Source organism: Sarcophilus harrisii, chromosome 2 (genome assembly GCF_902635505.1).
Source record: "Sarcophilus harrisii chromosome 2, mSarHar1.11, whole genome shotgun sequence".
NCBI lineage: Eukaryota > Metazoa > Chordata > Mammalia > Dasyuromorphia > Dasyuridae > Sarcophilus > Sarcophilus harrisii.
This window is the reverse complement of record NC_045427.1, coordinates 16,252,360-16,273,908: the sequence shown is the minus strand read 5'-3', so window position 1 is coordinate 16,273,908 and position 21,549 is coordinate 16,252,360. Positions and strand designations below refer to the sequence as shown.

The following is a 21,549-nucleotide window of genomic DNA, read 5'->3' as shown; positions in this document are numbered from 1 at the left end:
TAGAGCTTAAAGGGATCTTAAGGGTTGTTCAGCCCAGTGATATAAACTCAAATAGAAATTGAGGGGCCACAAAAGCAAACATGAGGCTCCCTGTGGGTTGCATATTGATTTAGAAATTGATCTATCAACACATTAAAATCAAGTAGGAATTATGCTTTAACCTAGTTTGGGTCCCACTTGGAAGTGCCGTGGCTTGTCCTTGACAGCTCTGTCCAGCCCAACCCTCCTCCCCCCATTTTTCAGGCAAGTAAATTGAGACCTAGAGAAAATGATTTGACCAGGGTGAGCTAGTTAGTCGCATCCCTTGAGACAAGTCTGCTTCTCTTCTCACTAAACCAGGCAGCTTCTGCTAGAAGGAGTAACAAACACCCGTGACCTTACTCCTGGGAGTGAGGGGGTCTGGGAAGAGGTTCAGTTCTGCCCTGAAATAGAGATATGTGGCCTTTTGGTCCCGCCTTTTCAAAGCCCCTCGGATCGGATGATGCACTTTAACCTCTGACCCTGTTTCCCCGGATTTTATTATACTCTGTCGTGTCTCTCAGACAAGGGGGGATGTCTATAGATTTCAAGAACAATTACATCTTTTCAGGCACAGTCCGAAAGGAAGCAGACTCTCCTCCTCGAAGGGACGGTGGGAGCCCAGCAAAGTGGGAGTCGGGTCGGATGCTTGCCTGTGCCTGGGATAAGCAGCCCTCGTGGATCGGGGCACTGTTTCTCCAGTAAGGGGATGACCTTTAAGCCCAGGGTCATCCAGGAAAAATAGCAGAGGAAAATGCCTTGGGATCCCTTCCTCCCTGGGGCCTTGTCAACTGCACCAGTAAAGGAAAGAAAGCTGGTTTGCAGTCCCTTTTCTTCCTTACTAGATGGCAGTCCTTTGAGAGGGTATTGGGGAGAGATAGAGAGAGACACAGAGACACACACAGAGACAGAGAGAGATAGTGACAGGAGGGAGAAGAGAAAGAGAAGAAAGAGGGGAAGAAGGAGAGGAAGAGGAGGAGGAGGAGAATAAGAAAAAATAGAAGAGAAGGAAGAGGAGGAAAAAGAAGAAGAGAGAAAAGGAGGAGGAGGAAGAGGAAAAGAGAAAAGAGGAGGAGGAGGAGGAAGGAGAAGAAAGAGAGATTTATTATTCATGCCTGTTATGGCAGTAATAGGAACTCAAAGATCTTATTCTATTATCTGTGTGACCCTGGAGCAGTCACTTAACTAAAACTGGGCTCAGTTTCCTCATGTGTAAAACTCTGGGGGTCAGACTAGATAACCTCTAAGATCCCTTTCAGTCCTAAAGATATACTATAAACTAGCCACGGGCACACACTAAACCTTCCCAAAGGTTTTCGGAGTTTTTTCAGCAGTAACCAGCAGTTATGAAGCTGTTCATGGGAAGGGAAAAAGGTGGATTTCTCTTGAGGGTCACCACGGAAAAAGCAAAAAAAGGGCAATGAAGGAACAAACAAAACACATTTATTAAACACAGGCAGGTAGGACTCGGGCGCTGGGCTTACAAGCAGTAAAGCCGGACAGTTCTGGGTCTCGAGAAGCTGACCTGGAAGAAGGGGCTGCTTGCACCGAGATAAATCGGTCCAGAAGAGAAGCTCCCGAGCCTCCGTTTCTGCTCCCAGCCTCCGGTTCTGCTCCGAGCCCCAGTTTCTGCTCAGAGCCTCAGTTTTTCTGCTCCGAGCCTCCGTTTCTGCTCCGAGCCTCAGTTTTTCTGTTCCCAGCCTCCGTTTCTGCTCCGAGCCTCCGTTTCTGCTCCGAGCCTCCGTTTCTGCTCCGAGCCTCAGTTTTTCTGCTCTGAGCCTCAGTTTCTGCTCTGAGCCCGTTTCTGCTCCGAGACTCAGTTTTTCTGCTCCGAGCCTCAGTTTTTCTGCTCCGAGCCTCAGTTTCTGCTCTGAGCCTCAGTTTTCTGCTCCGAGCCTCAGTTTCTGCTCCCAGCCTCCGTTTCTGCTCGGAGCCTCAGTTTTTCTGCTCCGAGCCTCCGTTTCTGCTCCGAGCCTCAGTTTTTCTGCTCCCAGCCTCCGTTTCTGCTCCGAGCCTCCGTTTCTGCTCCGAGCCTCCGTTTCTGCTCCAAGCCTCAGTTTTTCTGCTCTGAGCCTCAGTTTCTGCTCTGAGCCCGTTTCTGCTCCGAGACTCAGTTTTTCTGCTCCGAGCCTCCGTTTCTGCTCCGAGCCCCAGTTTCTGCCCCGAGCCTCCGTTTCTGCTTTAGAGGAACTCTAGAGGATGACTATGGTCAGAAGCTTTTTGTACAAACTGCTTCGCCCGGCTCGGAGTTCCCGGAAGGACCTTCGGAGGTTCGCAAAAACCCCAAACCTGAGGGCCGTGATTGAGACCATTAAATCTGCGGAGTTTAGTGCAACTCTAGGAGTTCCCTAAAGACCTGCTGGAGTGAAGTCTTCCTGTGCCTCAGTTTTCCCATCCGGAGGACGGACCGAAGTCCCGTTCTGCGAGCTGGAGGAGGGCTCCGGGAGGCCTGTTAGCTCTCTCCCGCGCTTCTGCTCCCGTTAGCACTGACACTGCGTGAGCTGTTCTGGGTGGTCCGTCCGTGTCGGGACCAAAGGGAGGGCCCTTTCGGGATGCGCTGTACACCCCCCCCCTCTCTCCCCCCCCCCGCCCAGCTCTAGAGCTCCCGTCTGGCTTTTGCTTCGGAGCGAAAGTCTGGCCCGGGTCTCCTCCCCCAGCTGGGGCCAGTTTAGCAGCAGCAGTTTGGGAGGAATGTTGGGGAGGGGGGGCGACCCCAGAGCGGTTCTCCCCGGGCCTTTAGAGAAGGACCGCGGGCTCGGGGCTGGGGGGGAGGAGGACTCGGCAGGAAAAGGCAGAGCGGGATCGCCGAGGAAGGGCGCAGGGAACGGCGGGGACAAGCTGGGCGGGGGGCGCGGGGACCAGAGCGGAGGAAGGGGGACGGGAGCCGCTGCGGGGCGGAAGAAGGCCCCGGGGGGCCGGAGGCAGGAGAGCGGGCGGCTGGGCTCCGGCGGCGGCCGCCCGCGGGGTGTGGTCCGGGCGCCCCACCCCGGCTCCGGGAGGGCCGGGCCCGGCGGGGAGGTGGGTGGGACGGCCGGCGGGAGGCGTGGCCGCCGCTCGGGCCGAGCAGGAGGGGAAGGAGGGAGGCGGCCGGCCCCCCGCTCGCCCGCCCGGCTGCCGGGGGTGGGGCCGAGGAGTGGCTGCGGCGCTGGCCGGCAGGTGACCCTGGGGCTGGCCCCGGGCGCCAGAGCTGCGGGCGGGCATCGCGCGGCCGCACGGAGGGAGGCACCGAGGCGCGGACCGCGCGCACGCCGACTGACCGCTCGCTCGGACGGGGGGCGGGAGAGCGCGGGAGGGCGCGCCCCACAAAGTTGGCGAGGGGCAGAGCGAGCGGGCGGGCGGGCGGGCGAGCAAACTTCGCCTCCAGAGCTCCCCGGGCGGCCGGGAACATGGCGGCGGAGCCCGGGGCCCCGGCGGCCGTGGCGCTCGGCCGGCCGCAGCAGCGGCGGAGGCGGGAGCTGCCCTCCGAGGACTAGCGGAGCCCAGAGCAGGCGGCGGACCCCCCCCCCCCCGGCCGCGCACCATGGCTCGCTGGATCCCCACCAAGAGGCAGAAGTACGGAGTCGGTGAGTGAGCGATCCGTGGGCTCCCCGGAGGTGGCGGGGCGCGCGCGGGGAGATTCTGGGGCAGCCCGAGCTCCCGGCGCCCGGGTCTGCTGCTAATGGCCCCACGGGGAGGGGGGAGATCCCGGGGCAGCTCCTAGTCCCCACGCTGCCGATGCCCCCCAAGCTGCCGATGCCCCCCACAAGCTGCTGATGTCCCCACGGGGGAGGGGGAGATCCTGGGGCAGCTCCTAGCCCCCTCCCACCCCCCAAGCTGCCGATGCCCACGGGGGAGAAGGCTGCTGCTGCCACTGGCTTGGGGAGGAGAGACTTGTAGACTTTGGTCTTAAGGGAACGAGCGCAGTTCCGGTTCTGGACTGCGGCTTTTGCAAGATCCAACTGACTGGACTGGATGGTCCCGGGCTAGGGAGCCGTTCCGGAGAACCGCCTGGGCTTCATTTTTCTGGGCTCGGACTGTCTGGGCCCTGGCCCTGCCTTCCTGCCCCCGGGGGAGGGCGGTGTGGTTGACGCCGCGGAGAGAGCCGGCTCGGGACTGAGTTCCAGAACTCGGCGGGGCTTCCCGGGAGTACAGGAGCTGGGAAGACCATCGGGGAGCAGGCAGTCATTTTACAGCGGGGAAGGGCGATCGGGGAGCGCGCCTAAGTTCGCAAGCTGGCAGCGAGGTCCGAGAATGAACCCGAATCTAGCTCCTCTGAGTTCAGAGAGCCCCGGGCTCCCCTCCTCCACTGCCCCCATTAAGTCGTTCTCACCTGTTCGGCGTTATCCACGCGCCTATCACCGCCCGAGCTGGGCTGTTTGAAGCAGGATCATGTGTCCCGGCTTTCGGGAGGCTTTCTAGTTTTCAGCACAGTCCCGGCTTTGCTTTTAATCCCCCTGGAGTTGAGCATTTGGGTTTGGAAAATTACTCGGGCTGGGGCCGGGGCTCGGGCTCGGGGCTGATCCTCCCGGGGGGCTGGGGAAGCCCGGGGATCCCTTCTCTCGTGATGTCCTGAAATGTGTCAAATACGCTCCGCCGGACAAAGGAAACCGATTCCCTTGAAAGGCGCTCGTTAAAATGTGGCTTCGGTTTCCGAGTTCGGGGACCCGAACTGGACGGAGGAGGCGCCTCCCGGGACTTGGGAGACTTTCTCTTAAGGGGATTTAGAAGGGAGCCTGGAAACGGGGGGAGGAGGTGATGAGAGAGACAGGAAGTGAGGCTGGGGTGCGGAGGGCGTGGGACTGGACACCGGAGTCCTGATTCTCAGTCAGCCTTGACCAGGACTTAGGGACGGGAACACGTCTGAGCACATATGGTTATCTGGGGCCGTTGTGTGCAGAGGGTGGGGATTCCGAGCGCCCTCTGAACTCAGCACCAAGGCTCAGGAACAGTGGGAGGGGACACCGAGGCTCTTCCACAGCGCTCCCAGGTGGGGATCGGGCTTTAAAATTTTGAATTTAATTTAATTAATTTATTAAGTTAAATAATTAATTTAAAATTAAATTTTTAAAGGACAAAAAAGTTAACGACTTAATACTTTTGTTGTTTCTTAGATTTTGCCCCTTGTTCGAAATCTCCTCCCTCTCTCCACTTTTGACAAAGAAAAACAGTTAAACAAAACGTGTTGGCCCCCTCCCCGAGGGACAGTGCTTAATGCTGCAAACACCTGAGCATCTTAAAGCTGGAAACACTTTATCATCTCCAACCTTTTCATTTTAAAGATGGCAAAACTCAGGCTCTGGGGGGAAAAGACTAACCCCATGTGGCCCAGTCTTCAGAAATCAACGTGATCCTTAAATTCATCCAATCATGCCTTTTGTTGTTCAGTTATTTCAGTCAGAGCCAACATTTCCTGGCAAAGCTGCTCAAACAGTTTGCCATTTCCTTCTCTGGTTCATTTTACTGATGAGGAAACTGAGGCAAACAGGATTAAGTGCCTTCCCTGGGGTCGTACAAGTAATAAGTGTCTGAGGCTGGCTATGGAGCCTTGGAAAGTCACTTGCCATTTATTCAATTGTAAAATGAGGTTCATGGTAGCATCTACTTCAAAGAGTTGTAAGGATTAAATGAGATATTTGTTATTTTAAAAAAATTAATCCAGCACCTGGCACGCAGTAGACATGGAGATGCTCTAGAAATGTTTTTTCCCTTTGTTCTTTGCACTGTATCTTAAATATGTCAATCTTTCAAAATAATGACAATGACAGTGTTGATAAAGAAGACCATGATGAAGATGAGGGAGGCATTGACAGTGATGAGGATGATGAGGATGAGGATGAAGACAACAGTGATGCTACTGATGATTTTTCTTCCAGTGGGGAAGGAATTCACTCTGGGCCATAGATTGTTTTGTGAGCTTTTCAGTTTAGGAGAAAACCAAGAATGTGTAATCTGAGGCAGATTTTTTTTTTTTCGGAGTGAGAATTTAGGGAAATTGTGGGAAAGTATCTGCAGTTAGTCTTGCAGTTAATATTTCCAGTAATTCTTTAATATTGTGTAGATGTGTATTGGGAAGACTTCCTCACTTTCTCTTCTGCCCATTCACTTCATCTCAGCTTTCTTGGTAACTTGGCAATTGCTATAATAATAATAATAATTATTATTATTATTTTTGCTGAAGCAATTGGGGTTAAGGGACTTGCCTAGGGTCACACAGCTAGGAAATATTAAGTGTCTGAGGACAGATTTGAGCTCATATCCTCTTGACTTCAGGGCTGGCACTTTATCCACTACACCATCTAGCTGCCCCTGCTCTTATTATTTAGGGAAGGCTGTGCTCTAAAAGACTGCTAGGTGTAAACTGAAGAACCAATACATTTACATACATGTATGTATATGTATAAAATATATCACATACATACATAAACCTATATAAAACTACTCTGGGATGGCCCTCATAACTTGTGAGAAGGGGTCAGGAAAGGTTTCCTGTAAGAACACTAGTCTTGAAAGTATCTTAAGAGGTAGAAGAGAGATGGAAGAGTGCTCCAATGCCATCTTTGCAATATTTAGGGGGAAGGGCACTGGTAGGAAGGGCTTCTTGGAGAAGATGGCCTTCTTACATAAAGAGAAGGAAATGAGAATTCTAAAAGGTAGAAATAAGGAAGGAGAGCTTTTTAGGCATAGCCAGAGCAAAAGCATGGAGTCAGAAGATGGAATCTTTTTTTTTTTTTTTTTTTTTTTTTTTTTTTTTAACAAGGTGATAGTCAAGAGATCAATTTTGCTGGAACTTGAAATACATGTGAGAAAGAGATTTGAAATTTGATTAGAAAAACACATCTTTTTTTTCCCTTTTCCTCTTCTGCCAGTATCTAATAGAAGAGCACACAGTAGGACAACAAATACCTGCTCTTCTCCATTGAATACAAATGTATCATAGCTGCCATTTGCTGCACTCAGGTAGTGAAGAAAATAGAAAAATCAAGATATGACTTGTGCCCCCAAGGAATTTATGATCCAGTAGCCTGAGTGTGAATGAATCAGCATTAGAGCCATCAATTTCGTTATTGCATGTCTGCTGTTCTTTTGTTTCTATCCTTTAATGAATATTTATATTCTAGTTAAAGAAAAAATAAGAAAATTAGATTGGAATTGGATTGTGAAAGATTTTACAGGGCTAGAAGAGATCTGGGGAAATGGGTATCTGGTCAAGTTCTCTTTAAAAACAACAACAATACAATAGAGGAAATTGTCTCATCAAGAGGAAGTTTCTTGCCTGCAAAAGTAGCTGAGTCAGGATTTGAACCCAGTTTAAACAATCATAAATTAAGAAGGGACAGTCAGAAAGGATCTAGTCCATCCTCATTCTCCATCTCCGCTCCATAGCCTCATTTTAATAGAGGAAGTAGCTAGTTAAATGACAAGTCTGGTGTCACATAGGCAAGTAAATGGCTGAACAGGAATTTGAATTCAGATCCTTTGATTCTTTTGCTTCAGTAAGAGCATCCTCTTCCAGTACTGGCTGGAGAGTTAGGGAAATCAGGATTGGACTCATTTCCCACTTTTGACCTTGGGGGAGTGACTTAATCACTGAGCTCCTTGGTGCAGTAAATAGAGAGTCAGGCTTGCAGTCAAAAGAATCTGAGTTCAAATTCAGTCTCAGAAACTAACTGCACAACACTGGGCAGGTCACTAAATTTCCTCAGTGATAAAATGATTAGATCGGTCAGTGTGGCCTTTTGAGGTCCCTTCTCCTCTGAAATTCTCAGATAACTTCATGAACTCTGGTCATACTATTCAATTGACTTAAATACAAGCACTTATTAAGCACCTACTCTGTGTTCTGTTTGAGGATACAAAGATAACAATGAAACAATTCCTGCCCTCTAGGAACTTACCTTCTAGCTAGGTGCTGTTCTTGGTGCTGAAGACAGAAAAAAAAAAAAAAAAAAAAAAAGGTTCTCTGCCTTCAAAGACCTTCTATTCTATTGGAAGAAACCAACAAGTTTTTAGAAAAGTGAATTAAAAAAATATGCAAATCAATTTCTAGACATCCCAGGAGAATAGGGAATCGGTAATAGAGTGGAGTGAGATCAAGAAGAAAATGTCACCCTCAGCTGACTCCTGAAGGCCCCCTCAAGAGATGAGCAAAGGAGAACTTCTGTATCCAAGAAGAGGACAGTGGTGAACTTTGCTATGATATCAATTCTATCAATCAAATCTAGCAATCAATCAATGAGTTCTATCAATCTATCTATCAAAACTATATTCTGTTGTTCAGAGCCACCCATAATTGGGAAGACAAGCTGTTCTCCACATGTAGGCCTTGCTTGCTAGCCATGAAAGTATTTTTGGACAAATAGTGAAGGGGAGGAAACATGTCATCTCATGCTTTCTTTGGAAAAGAGTTACCAACTGTCCATTTAGTATTTGAGTTGTTGAAAGATTTATTTTAAGCTAATTTCAAAATAGGCTATTTGTACCAAGATTGGGTTTGGGAAATTTCTAATTTATGGAGGCTTTGCTGTATAATTCAGTGTCTTTGTGGCAGTCAGAAATGTGTTCTGGGGGGTGTTAGAGACATTTTGGAAAATATTAGCTTCTTTTGCAGTCGTAAACCATTCATTCATCTGTCATAGTCCCACTGGTCTACTCTTAGTCTTGTGGAATTGTTGTTTAGTCATTTTCAGATCTTCTGACTCTTTCTTGGCAAAGATACTGGAATGGTTTGCCATTTCCTTTTCCAGCTCATTTTATATATGAGGAAACTGAGGCAAGTAGGGTTAAGTGACATGCTCAGAATCATTTAACTAATAAAAGTCTGAGGCCAGATTTGAAATTTAGGTCTTCCTGGCTTCAGGTCCAGCACTCTACCCACTGAGTCAGCTAGCTGCTAGTCTTATGGAAAGAATACCTAAATTGTTGTCCTATAGGACCAAACCTGGCTCGTGTACCTATTTGGTGATCTTTGCTGAGGAGATATCTCTCTCTCTCTCTCTCTCTCTCTCTCTCTCTCTCTCTCTCTCTCTCTCTCCTCCACCACTTAGACATGAAGAAGTAGTTTGCCTTTTCCTTCCTCAGCTCATTATACAGATGTTATATATATATATATATATATATATATATATATATATATATTGAGATTCTTCTTTTCCTACTGGGTTGGAGCTGGAAGAAACTTTGGAAGTCATTTAGTCCTAAGTCTTCCACTTAATGGGGCAGCTAGGTGATATAATGGCTAGAGCACTTGGCTTGGACTCAGGAAGATTCATCTTTACGAGTTCAAATCTGGCCTCTGACACTAGTTGTGTGACCCTGGGCAAGTCGTTTAACCCTCTTTGCCTCAGTTTCCTATTTGTAAAATAATCCAGAGAAGGAGATGGCAAATCACTCCAGTATCTGCTGAGAAAACCCCAAATGGGGACATGACTGAAAAACAACTAAATAACAACCAATTTTCTACTGAAACAGGACTACCCTTCCAGTCATCCAGGTATGAAGCCTTTCCCTTTGTTCCCTTTGTCCCATATCCAGTTAGTTGACAAGTTTTGTCAGTTCTACAACCACATCCAACTCTCACATCTGTCCCTTTCTACTCATACAGTCACTACCCTCCATCCTATTTTAGATTCTTATCACCTCTTACCTGGACTGTTGCAACAGCAGGATAACTTTTCTCCCTCCCCCCAGTCTTTCCCTTCTCCAAGTCCTTCACACAGCTACAAAATTTATATACACACACCTGATCATGCCATTTCCTAACTCAAAATTTTGAATGAATCTATTGCCTCTAGATTAAAATAGAAACTCCCCAGCCCTTCTACCCTCCACATTATGTTTCCTACCTGCTTACTAAAGACTTGCTCACTATTTTCAGAACATGGAAATGGACCTTTTATTCACATTGCTTTTGATGCCTTCAATGTTCTCCCTTACTAGTGTGCCAGTTAAAATCCTTTCCATCCTTCAATGCCCAGCTCAGACAAACCCAATGAGAAGTGATCCTAGATCTTCCCTTTGTCTTGACTCTCATAACCCTTGCTCTGGTCTTGAAATACTCTTTCTTTCCTCTAAATCAAGGTTTCTTAACCTGGAGTCTCTTTCTTCACTACCATCACAAAGAAGAATAAACTTTTGATAACTTAATGCAATAGCATTCATTTTCTTCACCATCCTATGCATTTTATTTTGGTATTTAGAGACATTATTTTGGAAGGGGTCCATAGGCTTTGCCAAGTGACCATGAGAAACTGAAGAATAGCTTTAAATCTTCCTGCCACTGGATTTGTATCATGTTTTATGCTCCCCACTCTACTGTAAACTTCAGAAGGGCAAAGACTCTATTGCATTTATCTTTGCATCTCCCTTATTTCAGTGAGTCACCACAGTCAAGTCATTTATCATCTAATGTGTTGATAATTAACCTCTTATGTAGGATCTAGAATTAGAGATGGAAGGGACCTCAGAGTTTGTAGAGTCCAGCTCTCTCATTTTACAGATGAGGAAACTGAGACCCGGAGAGGTTAGGCAATTTGTCCAGAGTCACACAAGTAGTGGCTATCAGTAGAACAGATTCTGAACTGTGTATTCCAACTCCAAAGTCTACAATTTGGGCTGGACACAGAATCTGAGATTTGGAAGCATTCCTTGGCGATATCTAGCACCTCAGTCATTTATTAAATACCCGTTACATGATATCCTTTCTCCAAAATATTCACCAAATAGTCATCCAGCCTCTATTGGAGACTTTGTTTCCTTCTCCAGTGGGTTAGGGTAAATGGTGGTTAAATGCCCAGACTCTACAGCTAGTAAATCCCCGAGTCTAAATTTGAACTCAGATCTTCCTGCCCAGACTCAGCATTCTATCCACTGAGTCACCTCTCTGATCCTATTTTGTGGAGAATTAGAAAAATTTTGTTTCCATCAAGCTATAAATCCATGTCTTTGTGATGGACCTGTTTGCTCTTGGTTCTGTCCTCTAGGGCCATATTACAAGAATTTTAATTCCTCCTTCACGTGATAGCCCATCAGATACTTGAAGATAGCGATTATGTACCCCTCCCTCCATGCCAAATCTTTTCCAGGTTAAACACCCTCAATTCCTTCAGTCAGTACTCAGATGGCATGGACGGGAACCTTCCTCTTCCTGGGTTATTCATCTCTAATATTCTACAGATTCTCATTGACCTTCTTCTGTGGTACCCAGTGTCGAACACAGTATTTTAAATGTTGTCTGATCAGGGTACAGTAAGACTGTCTACCTTATTCCTAGAAGTTATCCATCCCAGGGTCAAATGGTTGACTGCAGCTAGAGAAAAGGCTCAGCGATGAGGTGGAGTAATTAAGTGAATAGAACAATTAGTAGATTCCAGGGTGATAGTGAGAAATAGCATGGTGAGACCTTTAGTAATGTACTCACAGTTGCACAAATACAGATTACTGTGAAGAGAGAATGCAACAAAATCTCTAAGATGTTGGTGATCAAGATGTTTACTGAGAAATTGGTCTTCCAAACTAATCAACATCTCCCTTTGTGTTTAATGACTTCATTGTGAGATTGGTAGTGGACAACAGTAATAGGATGGAATGGTTTAGGAGGATCACAGATTTAAGAGTTGAGAAGACAGAAGCCATCCCTCATTGGGTACCAAGTTTCATGCTGGCATTTGGCAATATTGCCTTCAACAGCGAGTTGGAAAGGGCTAGAAATGTCCCATTAAAAAAAATCAGTCAAACTGAAGTTGACTATATCTTAATAAATAGGAAACAAGGTGTGACATTTCAGAATCAGGGATCGGTGCACAGAAAGATCATTCCCAAGCTAGAGCAAAGGTCAAAGTCAACAGTAGATTAGAGGGATAAATGAGAAGGTAAAATCCATCCATACTGGTATCTTATAGTAAGTCCTTGAAGCTAACTAATTGGAACTATGGATAAAGGTAAAGATGTGGGCTTAGGTTATCACTGGTAGAAGTTTAATCATTATAAAGCAAGCAGAGGATCCCAGGAACCACCTCGGCCAGAAAACACTTGTTTTTTCTGCCCAGAAGAGACACTAGTCAAGCAAAGATAACAATGGTTTGGACCAGTGGGGTCTAACTCAAATAGAAAGGGAGGTCTCTAAGCCATATATGAGGAGCATTGTGGGTTACATAGAAAACCACATGTTAACATTATCTATTTTCTGTTGTATTTTGGGCATCTAGGTGGTGCAGTCCCAGTCCTGGAGTCATCAAGACTCATCTTCTTGAATTCAAATCTGACCTCAGATACTTACTAGCTGTGTGACCCTGGGCAAGTCACTTAACCCTATTTGTCTCACTTTCCCCATCTGTGAAATATGCTGGGGAAGGAAATGGAAAACTACTCTTGAATCTTTGCCAAGAAAACCCTAAATAGGGCCACAAAGAGTCGGACATGACTGAAATAACTGAACAAAAATTATATTTTCATTTATTTTATTAAGTGTGTTTCAACTTTATTTTGGTATTATTCAGCTGTCAGTCAAGTGTTATTGGCTTGGACATCTCTGGCTTAGGCTTTATGTGGGTAACAGAAGATTCAGAATATTAGTAACTCATAAAACTCATAAAAAAGCCAAAAAAAGGCAATATCAGGTCAATAAGTCAATAATTAAGTCATCATCCCAGGAGGTGATATAGAAGAAATTAAGACAACAAATCAAATGAAAGTAGGACAGATTATGCAGTGCTTCTATGTATCTGTAATGATGTATAGAAAGAGTGATATAGAGATATATAGATTTTTTTTTTTACTTAGAAAACAATTTAACTGACCACACTTGAACTACAGCTCAGTCTCCAATATTTTATAGAAAGAAGTCAAAATGGCACTTAAAACAGATCGAGATTATATGGGTGAAACCATGTACAATAACAAATACATACGAGAGACTATGATTGTTGGAACGCCAACATTTTCAAGCAATTTATTGTTTATTTATTAGCATTCTTTTCTTTTTTTTTTAATTTTGAGTTCCAGAGTATTTCCCTTATTCTCATCCCTCTCCCACCCTCTGAGAAGACAACTAATGTGGTATCAATTATATATGTAAAATCATGCAAAACATTTCTATATTAATCATAAAAAAAAAGCAAAAAAAATTTTAAAGATGAGAAAATTATGCTTTAATTTTTACTCCATGTTCATCAGTTCTCCTTCTGGGGGTGATGGCATTTTTTTTTACCATGAGTCCTTTGGAATTACTTTGAGTCACTGTATTGATCACAGTAGCCAGTAGTTGATTATCATCACAACATTGGTATTACTGCCCATAATGATTCCCCCAGTTCTTTTCATTTCATTTTGCACCAATTCATATGACTCTTGCCATGGTTTTTCTGAAATCACTGCCTTGATTTTCCCTGCCACTGTAGTAGCTTTTTATAGTTTTTTTTTTATTCTTGTTTGCTCATTTTTCTAGCCTATTTCTTGACTTTGAACTTTATGTCAAAGTTAGCGTCTGCTCCCCTGGTGGTGGTGGGAGGCGCTGTCTCATGTTTTAGGTTTTTGGGAGGCTGCTGTTTTTAGAGCTAGTTTTGAAGGTCTTCAAGTTTTGGGTACTTCCAAGATAGTGTGATCCTGAGAGAAAGGTGATCATGGCTCTCCTGTTCTCCTTTCTGCTCTTTACCTGGGAAGGGCTCCTGCTCCTCTCCAGCTAGTGCTCCTCTTGAAGCTGGAACTGTGACCTGGGTCCCTGCTCCCTTGTGACTAATCAGAAGCATTCCTTTCCATCCTGGAACTGGAATCAAAAACTGCCTATGGATAATTGACTTACGAGTCCAATGCCATCCGCACCCAGTGCCAGCAAAGGGTTTCCTGTAATCTCTTCTGATCTCCCCTCCTTATTTCCTTATGGCTAAGAACCCATAAAGATTCTATGACTACCACTGTCAAGGCCATTGCTGGGGCTGCTGCCACATTTTGGTCCCACTGTGGTGCAACAGACTTCTGCTGACTCTGGAGGCTGGAGGCTGGAGAAACGTCTTCCTCTGACTTTTTGTTGCTTCTGCTGCTCCAAAATTTGGTTTGAGTGTTAATTTGAAGTTGTATGAAGAGGAACATTGGGCTCATTTGGGTTGCTGGCTGTTCTCCAACATCTTGGCTTCTGATTCCTGAGGTTGTGATTCTAAAGACAATCAGAGATCACTTTATGTTAGTACTTACCACCCAACCCATAGTCCTTCTTTCTTGGCTCTGAAATCATCTTAAGAATGGTCTATGAGTATGCTTGGCAAAAATATGAGAGGAAAACATAATTTTTTACAATGGACTACAGATGAGGAGCATATAGTTGACTGACAAAGAAAAAACACCAGTTCTTTGCATTATTTCTAGACGTATTTGGTTCATGAACTCTGTAAAGAGATATAGAAATACTAATTTTGTCATTATAATGATGACTTGGGTGATGTCCTTACTAGCTGTGTAACCAGAAGTGGGCCATTTCACCTTTATGAGCCTCAGTTCCTTTCTTTGTAAAGTAGGGATAAAAATTTCTGTGTTAGGATCCAGTGATAATGATGTATTTGATGTTCCCTGCAAAATTTCAAGTCCTTTATATAACTGTATCAGAGAATGGAATCTTGGTTCTGGAGTCAGGAAAATCTGAATTCAAATCACTTACTAGTTGTGTGATCCTGGGCAAATCACTTAATTTCCATTTCTGCCTCAGTTTCTTAAACCTTAAAACCTTAAAAAAATAAACAAACAAACAAACCTTGTGAGGATCCTCACAACAACCCTGGGAAATAAGTACTATTATTTATATTTATTATTTAATATTTACAATTTAATTTATATATAATAATATATATAATATAATTTATAAATTATACATAACATAAAAAATAAATAAATAATGTGTAGAATATATAATTTATAAATAATTTCCAAATTAATAATTTAATATTTATAAAAAGCACAATGCCTGGAGCATATGGGACACTATATAATGCTTTTTTCCCTTCTCTTCCCTTTTTCTCCCTATGTCATATTTCTTAGCTCTTGTTGTTATCATAAGAGGCAAGATGGTGCAGTCCATAGAGAGCTAATTTGGATTCAGAAAGACCTGGATGCAAGCCTTGCCTGGGATACATGTAGTCTTTTGGATCTCATTGATTCAATTAACTCCTTGGTGGCCCCTAAGCAACCCTTGTAAACTATAAACGACAGAGAAGATGCAACAGGGGATTGACAGAAAGAGTTCCGACATCAGGAGTCCGGTGAAAGTCTCAGGCCCCGTTTTTTAAAATCATCCATGTCATTTTCACTTCCCCAGTTCCATTTTGGAACCTCTTGGACAGTGACGACAATGCTCAACGCAACAATTGTATTGTATTTTGCTAATGACTGTCATTTTCCAAAGTTCGCTCCAGAGGGCTTCTGTTGACTGTTTTGGGGAAGCAGAGAGGGAAATCAGTGTTGTGCTAATTGTTCATTTATTTTTTTCAGAGTAATGTACGGGCCGTGTCCCCTCGTATCCTTGGCTCTTTTCCAGGGCTCATGCTATTGTCAGGATGCTTGGCACCCAGTTCCCATTTGAGAGACAAAAGCTGGTTTTGTCTTTCCCCGGAGCCCCGTGCCATCCCAGTCTTTTCATGATCCTGTTGTTCAAATGGCCTCCTGTTATTCCCCCTTTTCTGCTTGTGCTGTTTCTGACTGTCATTTCACATTGGATTAAACTTCCTGCCTGGACACGGCAGATACTGTGAATGTTCCATCCTGAGCCCTTTGATCTCTTAAAAATCTTACCAGAGAGCAAAATTAAGATGAAAATTAATTCAATCTTGAAAATGATTTTCTCAGCAAAGGTGAATGAGGCTATGTACCAGATGGGCAGAAGGACACAGATGCTCTTAAAGGAGACAGGAGGATCACTGAAGGATAGGATCATAGAGCCACAGCTGAAGTATCATGTGTTCCAACCCCTTCATTTTTACAAATTGAGAAATGGAAGCCAGAGAGAGGGAGTTTCTTGCTCAAAGAAACAGAGCTGGAATTCAACTTCCGTCCTCTCTGTCCAGGTCCGGTGGTCCTTCCTCCAGGCTCTCGCCTCTTATTCGGTAGATGGCCCCCATGGTAGTGTTTTGACTCTTGTGTCACCTATGAGATGGGGAGGAGACAAGACTTGTTTTTTGTGGCCCCAGCTTTTAGATCAAGGTCCAGATATTCTTGGGCTGAGCCTCTTCTTATCAAAACAGTATTGGTTTGCTTTGACCACAGTACAACATGAAGATAAATGGCATTTTGAAGGATGCTGGGAGAACTTTTGCTGAGTTGGGGGGAAGGAACGTTGCACATTAACAACCAGACCATCAAAGAATCCTTTAGAGGGAGCATGGGAGCTCTTTGGCCAGCCCTATATGTTGAAGGTGAACCAGGAGCTTGGAAAAGGGGCATGACTTCCCTGTGTTATTTTAGGTAATAAGTAGGGGAGCTAGGATTGGAATCCACATTCTCTAGCTCCCGATACAGGACTCTCTTGGTCAACTTCCTGATGACTTCTAATGTACCAATCACAGGATGAACTATCAATTCTTTATAGTTTTTGTAAGCAGGATTAAGTGACTTAATCAGGATCACAAAGCTAGTAAGTTTCTAAGGCCATGTTTTGAACTCAGGTCTTTTTGACTCCAGGCCCACTTCTCTATCTACTGTGCTGTCAAGATCCCACTACCATCAAAGGATATGAACAGACCATTTTCAGATGAATAAAGTGAAACCATTTCTAGTCATATGAAAAAAATGCTCTAAATTACTACTGATCAGAGAAATGCAAGTTAATACCACTCTGAGATACCACTACACACCTGTCAGATTGGCTGTGATGACAGGAAAAGATAATGCAGAATGTTAGCAGGGATGTGGGAAAACTGGGGCACTGATGCATTGTTGGTGGAATTGTGAATGGATCCAACCATTCTGGAGAGCCATTTGGAACTATGCTCAAAAAGTTATCAAACTGCGCATCCCCTTTGATCCAGAAGTGTCTACTGGGTTATATCCCAAAGAGATCATAAAAAAGGAAAAAGACCCACATGTGCAAAAATGTTTGGGGCAGCCCTTTGTGTAGTGGCAAGAAACTGGAAACTGAGTGGGTGCCCATCAGTGGGAGAATGGCTGAATAAATTATGGTCTGTGAATGTTATAGAAGATTATTGTTCTGTAAGAAATGTTCAGCAGGGCAATTTCAGAGAGGCCTGGGGAGACTTGCCTGAACTGGCGCTGAGTGAAGTGAGTAGAACCAGGAGATCATTGTACACGGCAACAGCAAGATTATGTGCTGATCAATTTTGATGGATGTGGCTCTTTTCAAGAATGAGGTGATTCAAGCCAATTTCAATAGACTTGTGATGGAGAGAGTCATCTACATTCAGAGAGAGAGTGTGGACCAAAGAATGTTGTTTTTGCTTTTTTCTTTTCTTCTTTTTTTTTCTTTTTGATCTGATTTTTTGTGCAAATGATAATTGTGGATATATGTACAGAAGAACTGCACACGGTTAACATATTGGATTACTTGTTGTCTAATGTCTAATAGGGGAAAGGAGGAAGAAAAATTTTGGAACACATGATTTTGCAAGGGTGAATGTTGAAAACTGTCTTTGCATGTATAAATAGTTATTTTTTAAAAAGAGAGAGAAATAGCCAAATGACCTTTTTATTAATCATATGCTGACTTTATTAATAAAATGATTAAATTTCCAAGAAAAAAAAGGTGTCCATTACCAGTCATAATATCAGAGAATTGCTAAGAACTCTGAAAACTTAAATAACTTGTCCAGCCAATGTGTGTTACAGGGCAGACTTGAACCTGGGACTTCTTGGTCCCAAGGCTATCCCTGCCCATCATTAATTCTTAAGAGTATAATAATATTCAATTACATTACTATACTATACATTGTTTAAGCCATTCCCAAGTAATGGGCACCCCCTCAGTTTCTAGTTCTTTGTGAAACTGAAAGGTCTTGCTATGAATATTTTTGTGCACATGGCTCATTTCCCTTGGTCATTGATTTGATCCCAAAGGGCATCCACAGTTTAGTGACTTCTGGGGTATGTTTCCAAATTACTTTCCAGAATGTCTGGATCAGTTCATCGCTCTTCTAAGAGTGTATTAATGCTCCTGTCAATAAGTCAGCTCACCAATAATCATTTATTGAGGGCTCACTATGTGCCACAGATGCTAAATGATTGGGGTACAAAGAAGACCAAACCCCTAATTGTTGTTTTCAAGGGGCTCACCTTCTAGTGGGAGAGACAATATAAAGTCACATCCATCTATACATACACTCACACATGCATAAATAAAAAATATTAACTTGTAAATGGAAGGTCGCCTTTGAGGGATGATGCAAACAGTGGGGGAAAGGGCAAGAGGAAGAGAAGAAAGGCCTCTTGAAGAAAGTGGTATTTGAGCTTCTTGAACCAGGAGTCAGGGACAAGGAAGGAGAACATTCCAGGCTTGGGGACTAGGGCAAAGGTACAGATTCAGGAGCCAGAGATCATCAGGAAGCTATCGATCTAGATTGTTCATTACCTGAAGCAGGAGGAGAGTGTGAAAAGCCTGGAAAAGTAGGAAGTAGAAAGGCTGGGTTGTGAAGGAATTTAAAAACCAGACAGAAGATTTTACATCTGATCCTAGAGGGATCAAGGAATCATTGTAATTTATTGAGGAGGAGGTGACAAGATCACTGTGACAGCTGAGTGGAGGAGGACAGGTTGGAAGGGGAAGAAACTTAGACCAGAAAATCAGGCCTGAGTTGATGAAGGCCTGCACTAGGGTGGGGGCAGTGTCAGGGGAGAGGAAGGGGGGTATTCAAGAAATAGTCTGAAGGTCAGATCAATAGGATTTGTCAACAGATTGGATATGGGGGGGTGAGTGAGGGCAAGGAGTCAGGAGTTTGAGGTACAGGGAGGCTGGAGCTACCCTTGATGAGAAGTGGGAAGCTGGAAGATGAAGAGGTTTGGGGGAAAGAAAAGGAGTTCTATTTTGGACGTCTTTGCCCATTTTATATGTACAAAGTAGAACTACATTTTGCTTGTTAGAGATTTGGTGCATTTATTCTTACAGTTGTTGGTTTTCCTTCAAGAGCTGCTTATTCATATTTTTGACCTTCAAGCTAATTCTCTTGCCTCAATGCTTGTATTATCGCGGTATCTTAGGAATTACCTCCTTTCCCCCGAATTTTTAATTTTGTTTGTTTTACCTCCATGTAGGGAATTCCCATAATTTAATCTTGAGAGAGTCACCTAAGAGCACTGAAAAATTAGATGAGTTGACCAGGGCTAGCTGATCAATTCTGCTAAAATAAGACCAATTCTAGGTATTCTTGACCTGGCTTTCTATCCACTCCCAACAACACTCTCTCACTTGACAAGGAATACATAAAGAAGTGCCTCTACTGACTCTCCTGATTTGGTTACTATGTCTCAGAAGCTTCCTCCCTTGGAAGATACTTTTGTTCCTGCTTCCTTTTCTCCAATGAGTGAGCTCTTTCTGCAATCTCTGAAGGTATCACCCTATGCCCTCTTGTCCTCCTCTTCTCCAGCTCCACTCTGAATTATCTGGACTTCTCCATCATCTTCCTTTCAGCTTACTGTGTGTGTGTGTGTGTGTGTGTGTGTGTGTGTGTGTGTGTGTGTGTGTGTGAGAGAGAGAGAGAGCGAGAGAGAGAGAGAGAGAGAGATATTCAGGTGTGTTTTTCTTAGTATCACAGAAAATCTCTGTTGTCTTGCCAGAACATTTAATTACATATACAATTCATTTCCCCATTTTTAAGAGCCTTTCTGAGAAGGCAGTGTGGGCTGGAGGTTGGGGCAAGCAAACTGGAACTAGAAAGATGTGGGTTCTTTTACTGGACCACTTTTTTTGTGGTCCCAGCCTTTAGCTCAAGTCCCAGCATCCTCTCGGGTTGAGCCTCTTGCTACCAGAACAGTATTGGTTTGCTTTGACCACAGTATCACATGAAGAGAAATGATGTTTTGAAGAGTGCTGGGAGACCTTTAGCAGAGTCTAGAAGCAGGGTTTGTTATATAATAACAACTAGATCATCAAAGAGTCCTCCATTTTGCATCTGGAAGAGAAATCCTTAGAATCCATTCCTTTTTATAAAGAAGGAAGCTGAGTCTTAGAAAGAGCTTTGATTTCTACCTCAGTATTTTAATCACTGGCTTGACTTATTTCTATCCAAGACAGAAATGATATGATAGATGATCTCTGATTATTACTCCCTTGAATTGATTTTGTATCTAGTTGGCACATACGTTTATGTGGATGTATCATTCCCAATGGACCAGAAGTTCTTGAGTCGGAGAAGCCTTTGGTTCATCCTCCTCCTTTTCAAGATGTTCATCAGGCAGCTACTTTTTGTCTGTGAGCAGCATGAGAACCAGAACAGTCCTTTGACTCGGTATCCCTAGTAATTAGCACGGTACCTGACACAGATGCACCGTTAGTAAACGATTGGTGACTGCCTGATACTGAAAAGGCTACAGCTCAGGAGAGAGGTTAGGGCTGGAGATGCAATTGAATTCTTGGACCTAATGAGATAATCACTGAAACAAAATAGCAGACGGGACAGAACGATGGAATATTCCTTTTTTGGATGTCTTTGCCAATTTGTCAGGAGTCAAATGGAACCTCAACATTGTCTCCTTACTCTCTTATCTTGCATATATTCAATCCATTGCCAAGGCCACTTGATTTGTTTTATATTTAGGACATTTCTCTTGTGTGTCTTCTCCCTTCTGACACAGTCGGCCCCCTGGTTCAGGTATGAATTTGATGAAGGCCTGAACTAGGATGGTGACTATGTCAGAAGCCCTTCCCCCCCCCCAATTACCTTTCCAGTCTTCCTACATCTTACACCTTTTCTCCTCCCCTATGCCTCTGCTCTGTGATCCAGTGAAGGAATAAGCATTTAAATAATACCTACTATACACCTAGCACTGTGCTAAGTGCTTTTAAGAAATATTCTCATTTGATTCTCACATCAACCTTGTGAGATAGATACTATTATTATCCCCATTTTACATTTAAGGAAACCAAGTCAAACAGGGTTAAAAGACTTGCCCAGAATCATACAGTAAGTAAATATCTGAGGCTGGATCTGAACTGAGTGCCATAGAATCAACACTTGTAAATTTTAATAGTATTTTATTTTTCCAAGTACATGCAAAGATAGTTTTCATTATTCACCTTTTTAAAACCTCATGTTCCACATTTTTCTCCCTTTCCTCCCCTCCCCAAGATATCAAGTCATCTGATATAGGTTAAAAATGTGCAAATCTTCTAAACATATTTTAAACGTAGACTTTAAGACATAGTAGAGGCTAGAAGGACTTTGGTCCATGGGGTCATTAAAAGTCGAACACAAATGAACAACAGTGATGACTTCCTGTCTCCATCCACTCCGCCATCAGTGACCATCAGCTCACTTGGGGTTCCTCCATCTCCCAACTCTGGGCATTTTCCTGGTAGTCCCCTATGCATGCTCTCCCTCCCCATCTCTATCTCTGACTTCCTTGGTTTCC

The 21,549-nt window shown here is 44.1% G+C and overlaps 1 protein-coding gene across 1 annotated transcript in view; it reads left to right on the top strand.

Moving 5' to 3' along the window:
- Positions 1-3,278: 3,278 nt before the first annotated feature.
- DOCK5 (dedicator of cytokinesis 5) overlaps positions 3,279-21,549 on the top strand; it is a 236,457-nt gene continuing 218,186 nt past the window's right edge. Inside the window, exon 1 of the mRNA XM_031949649.1 lies at positions 3,279-3,581. Coding sequence (XP_031805509.1) covers positions 3,539-3,581 — 43 coding nt within the window. The 5' untranslated portion in view covers positions 3,279-3,538. The remainder of the gene's footprint in view (positions 3,582-21,549) is intronic.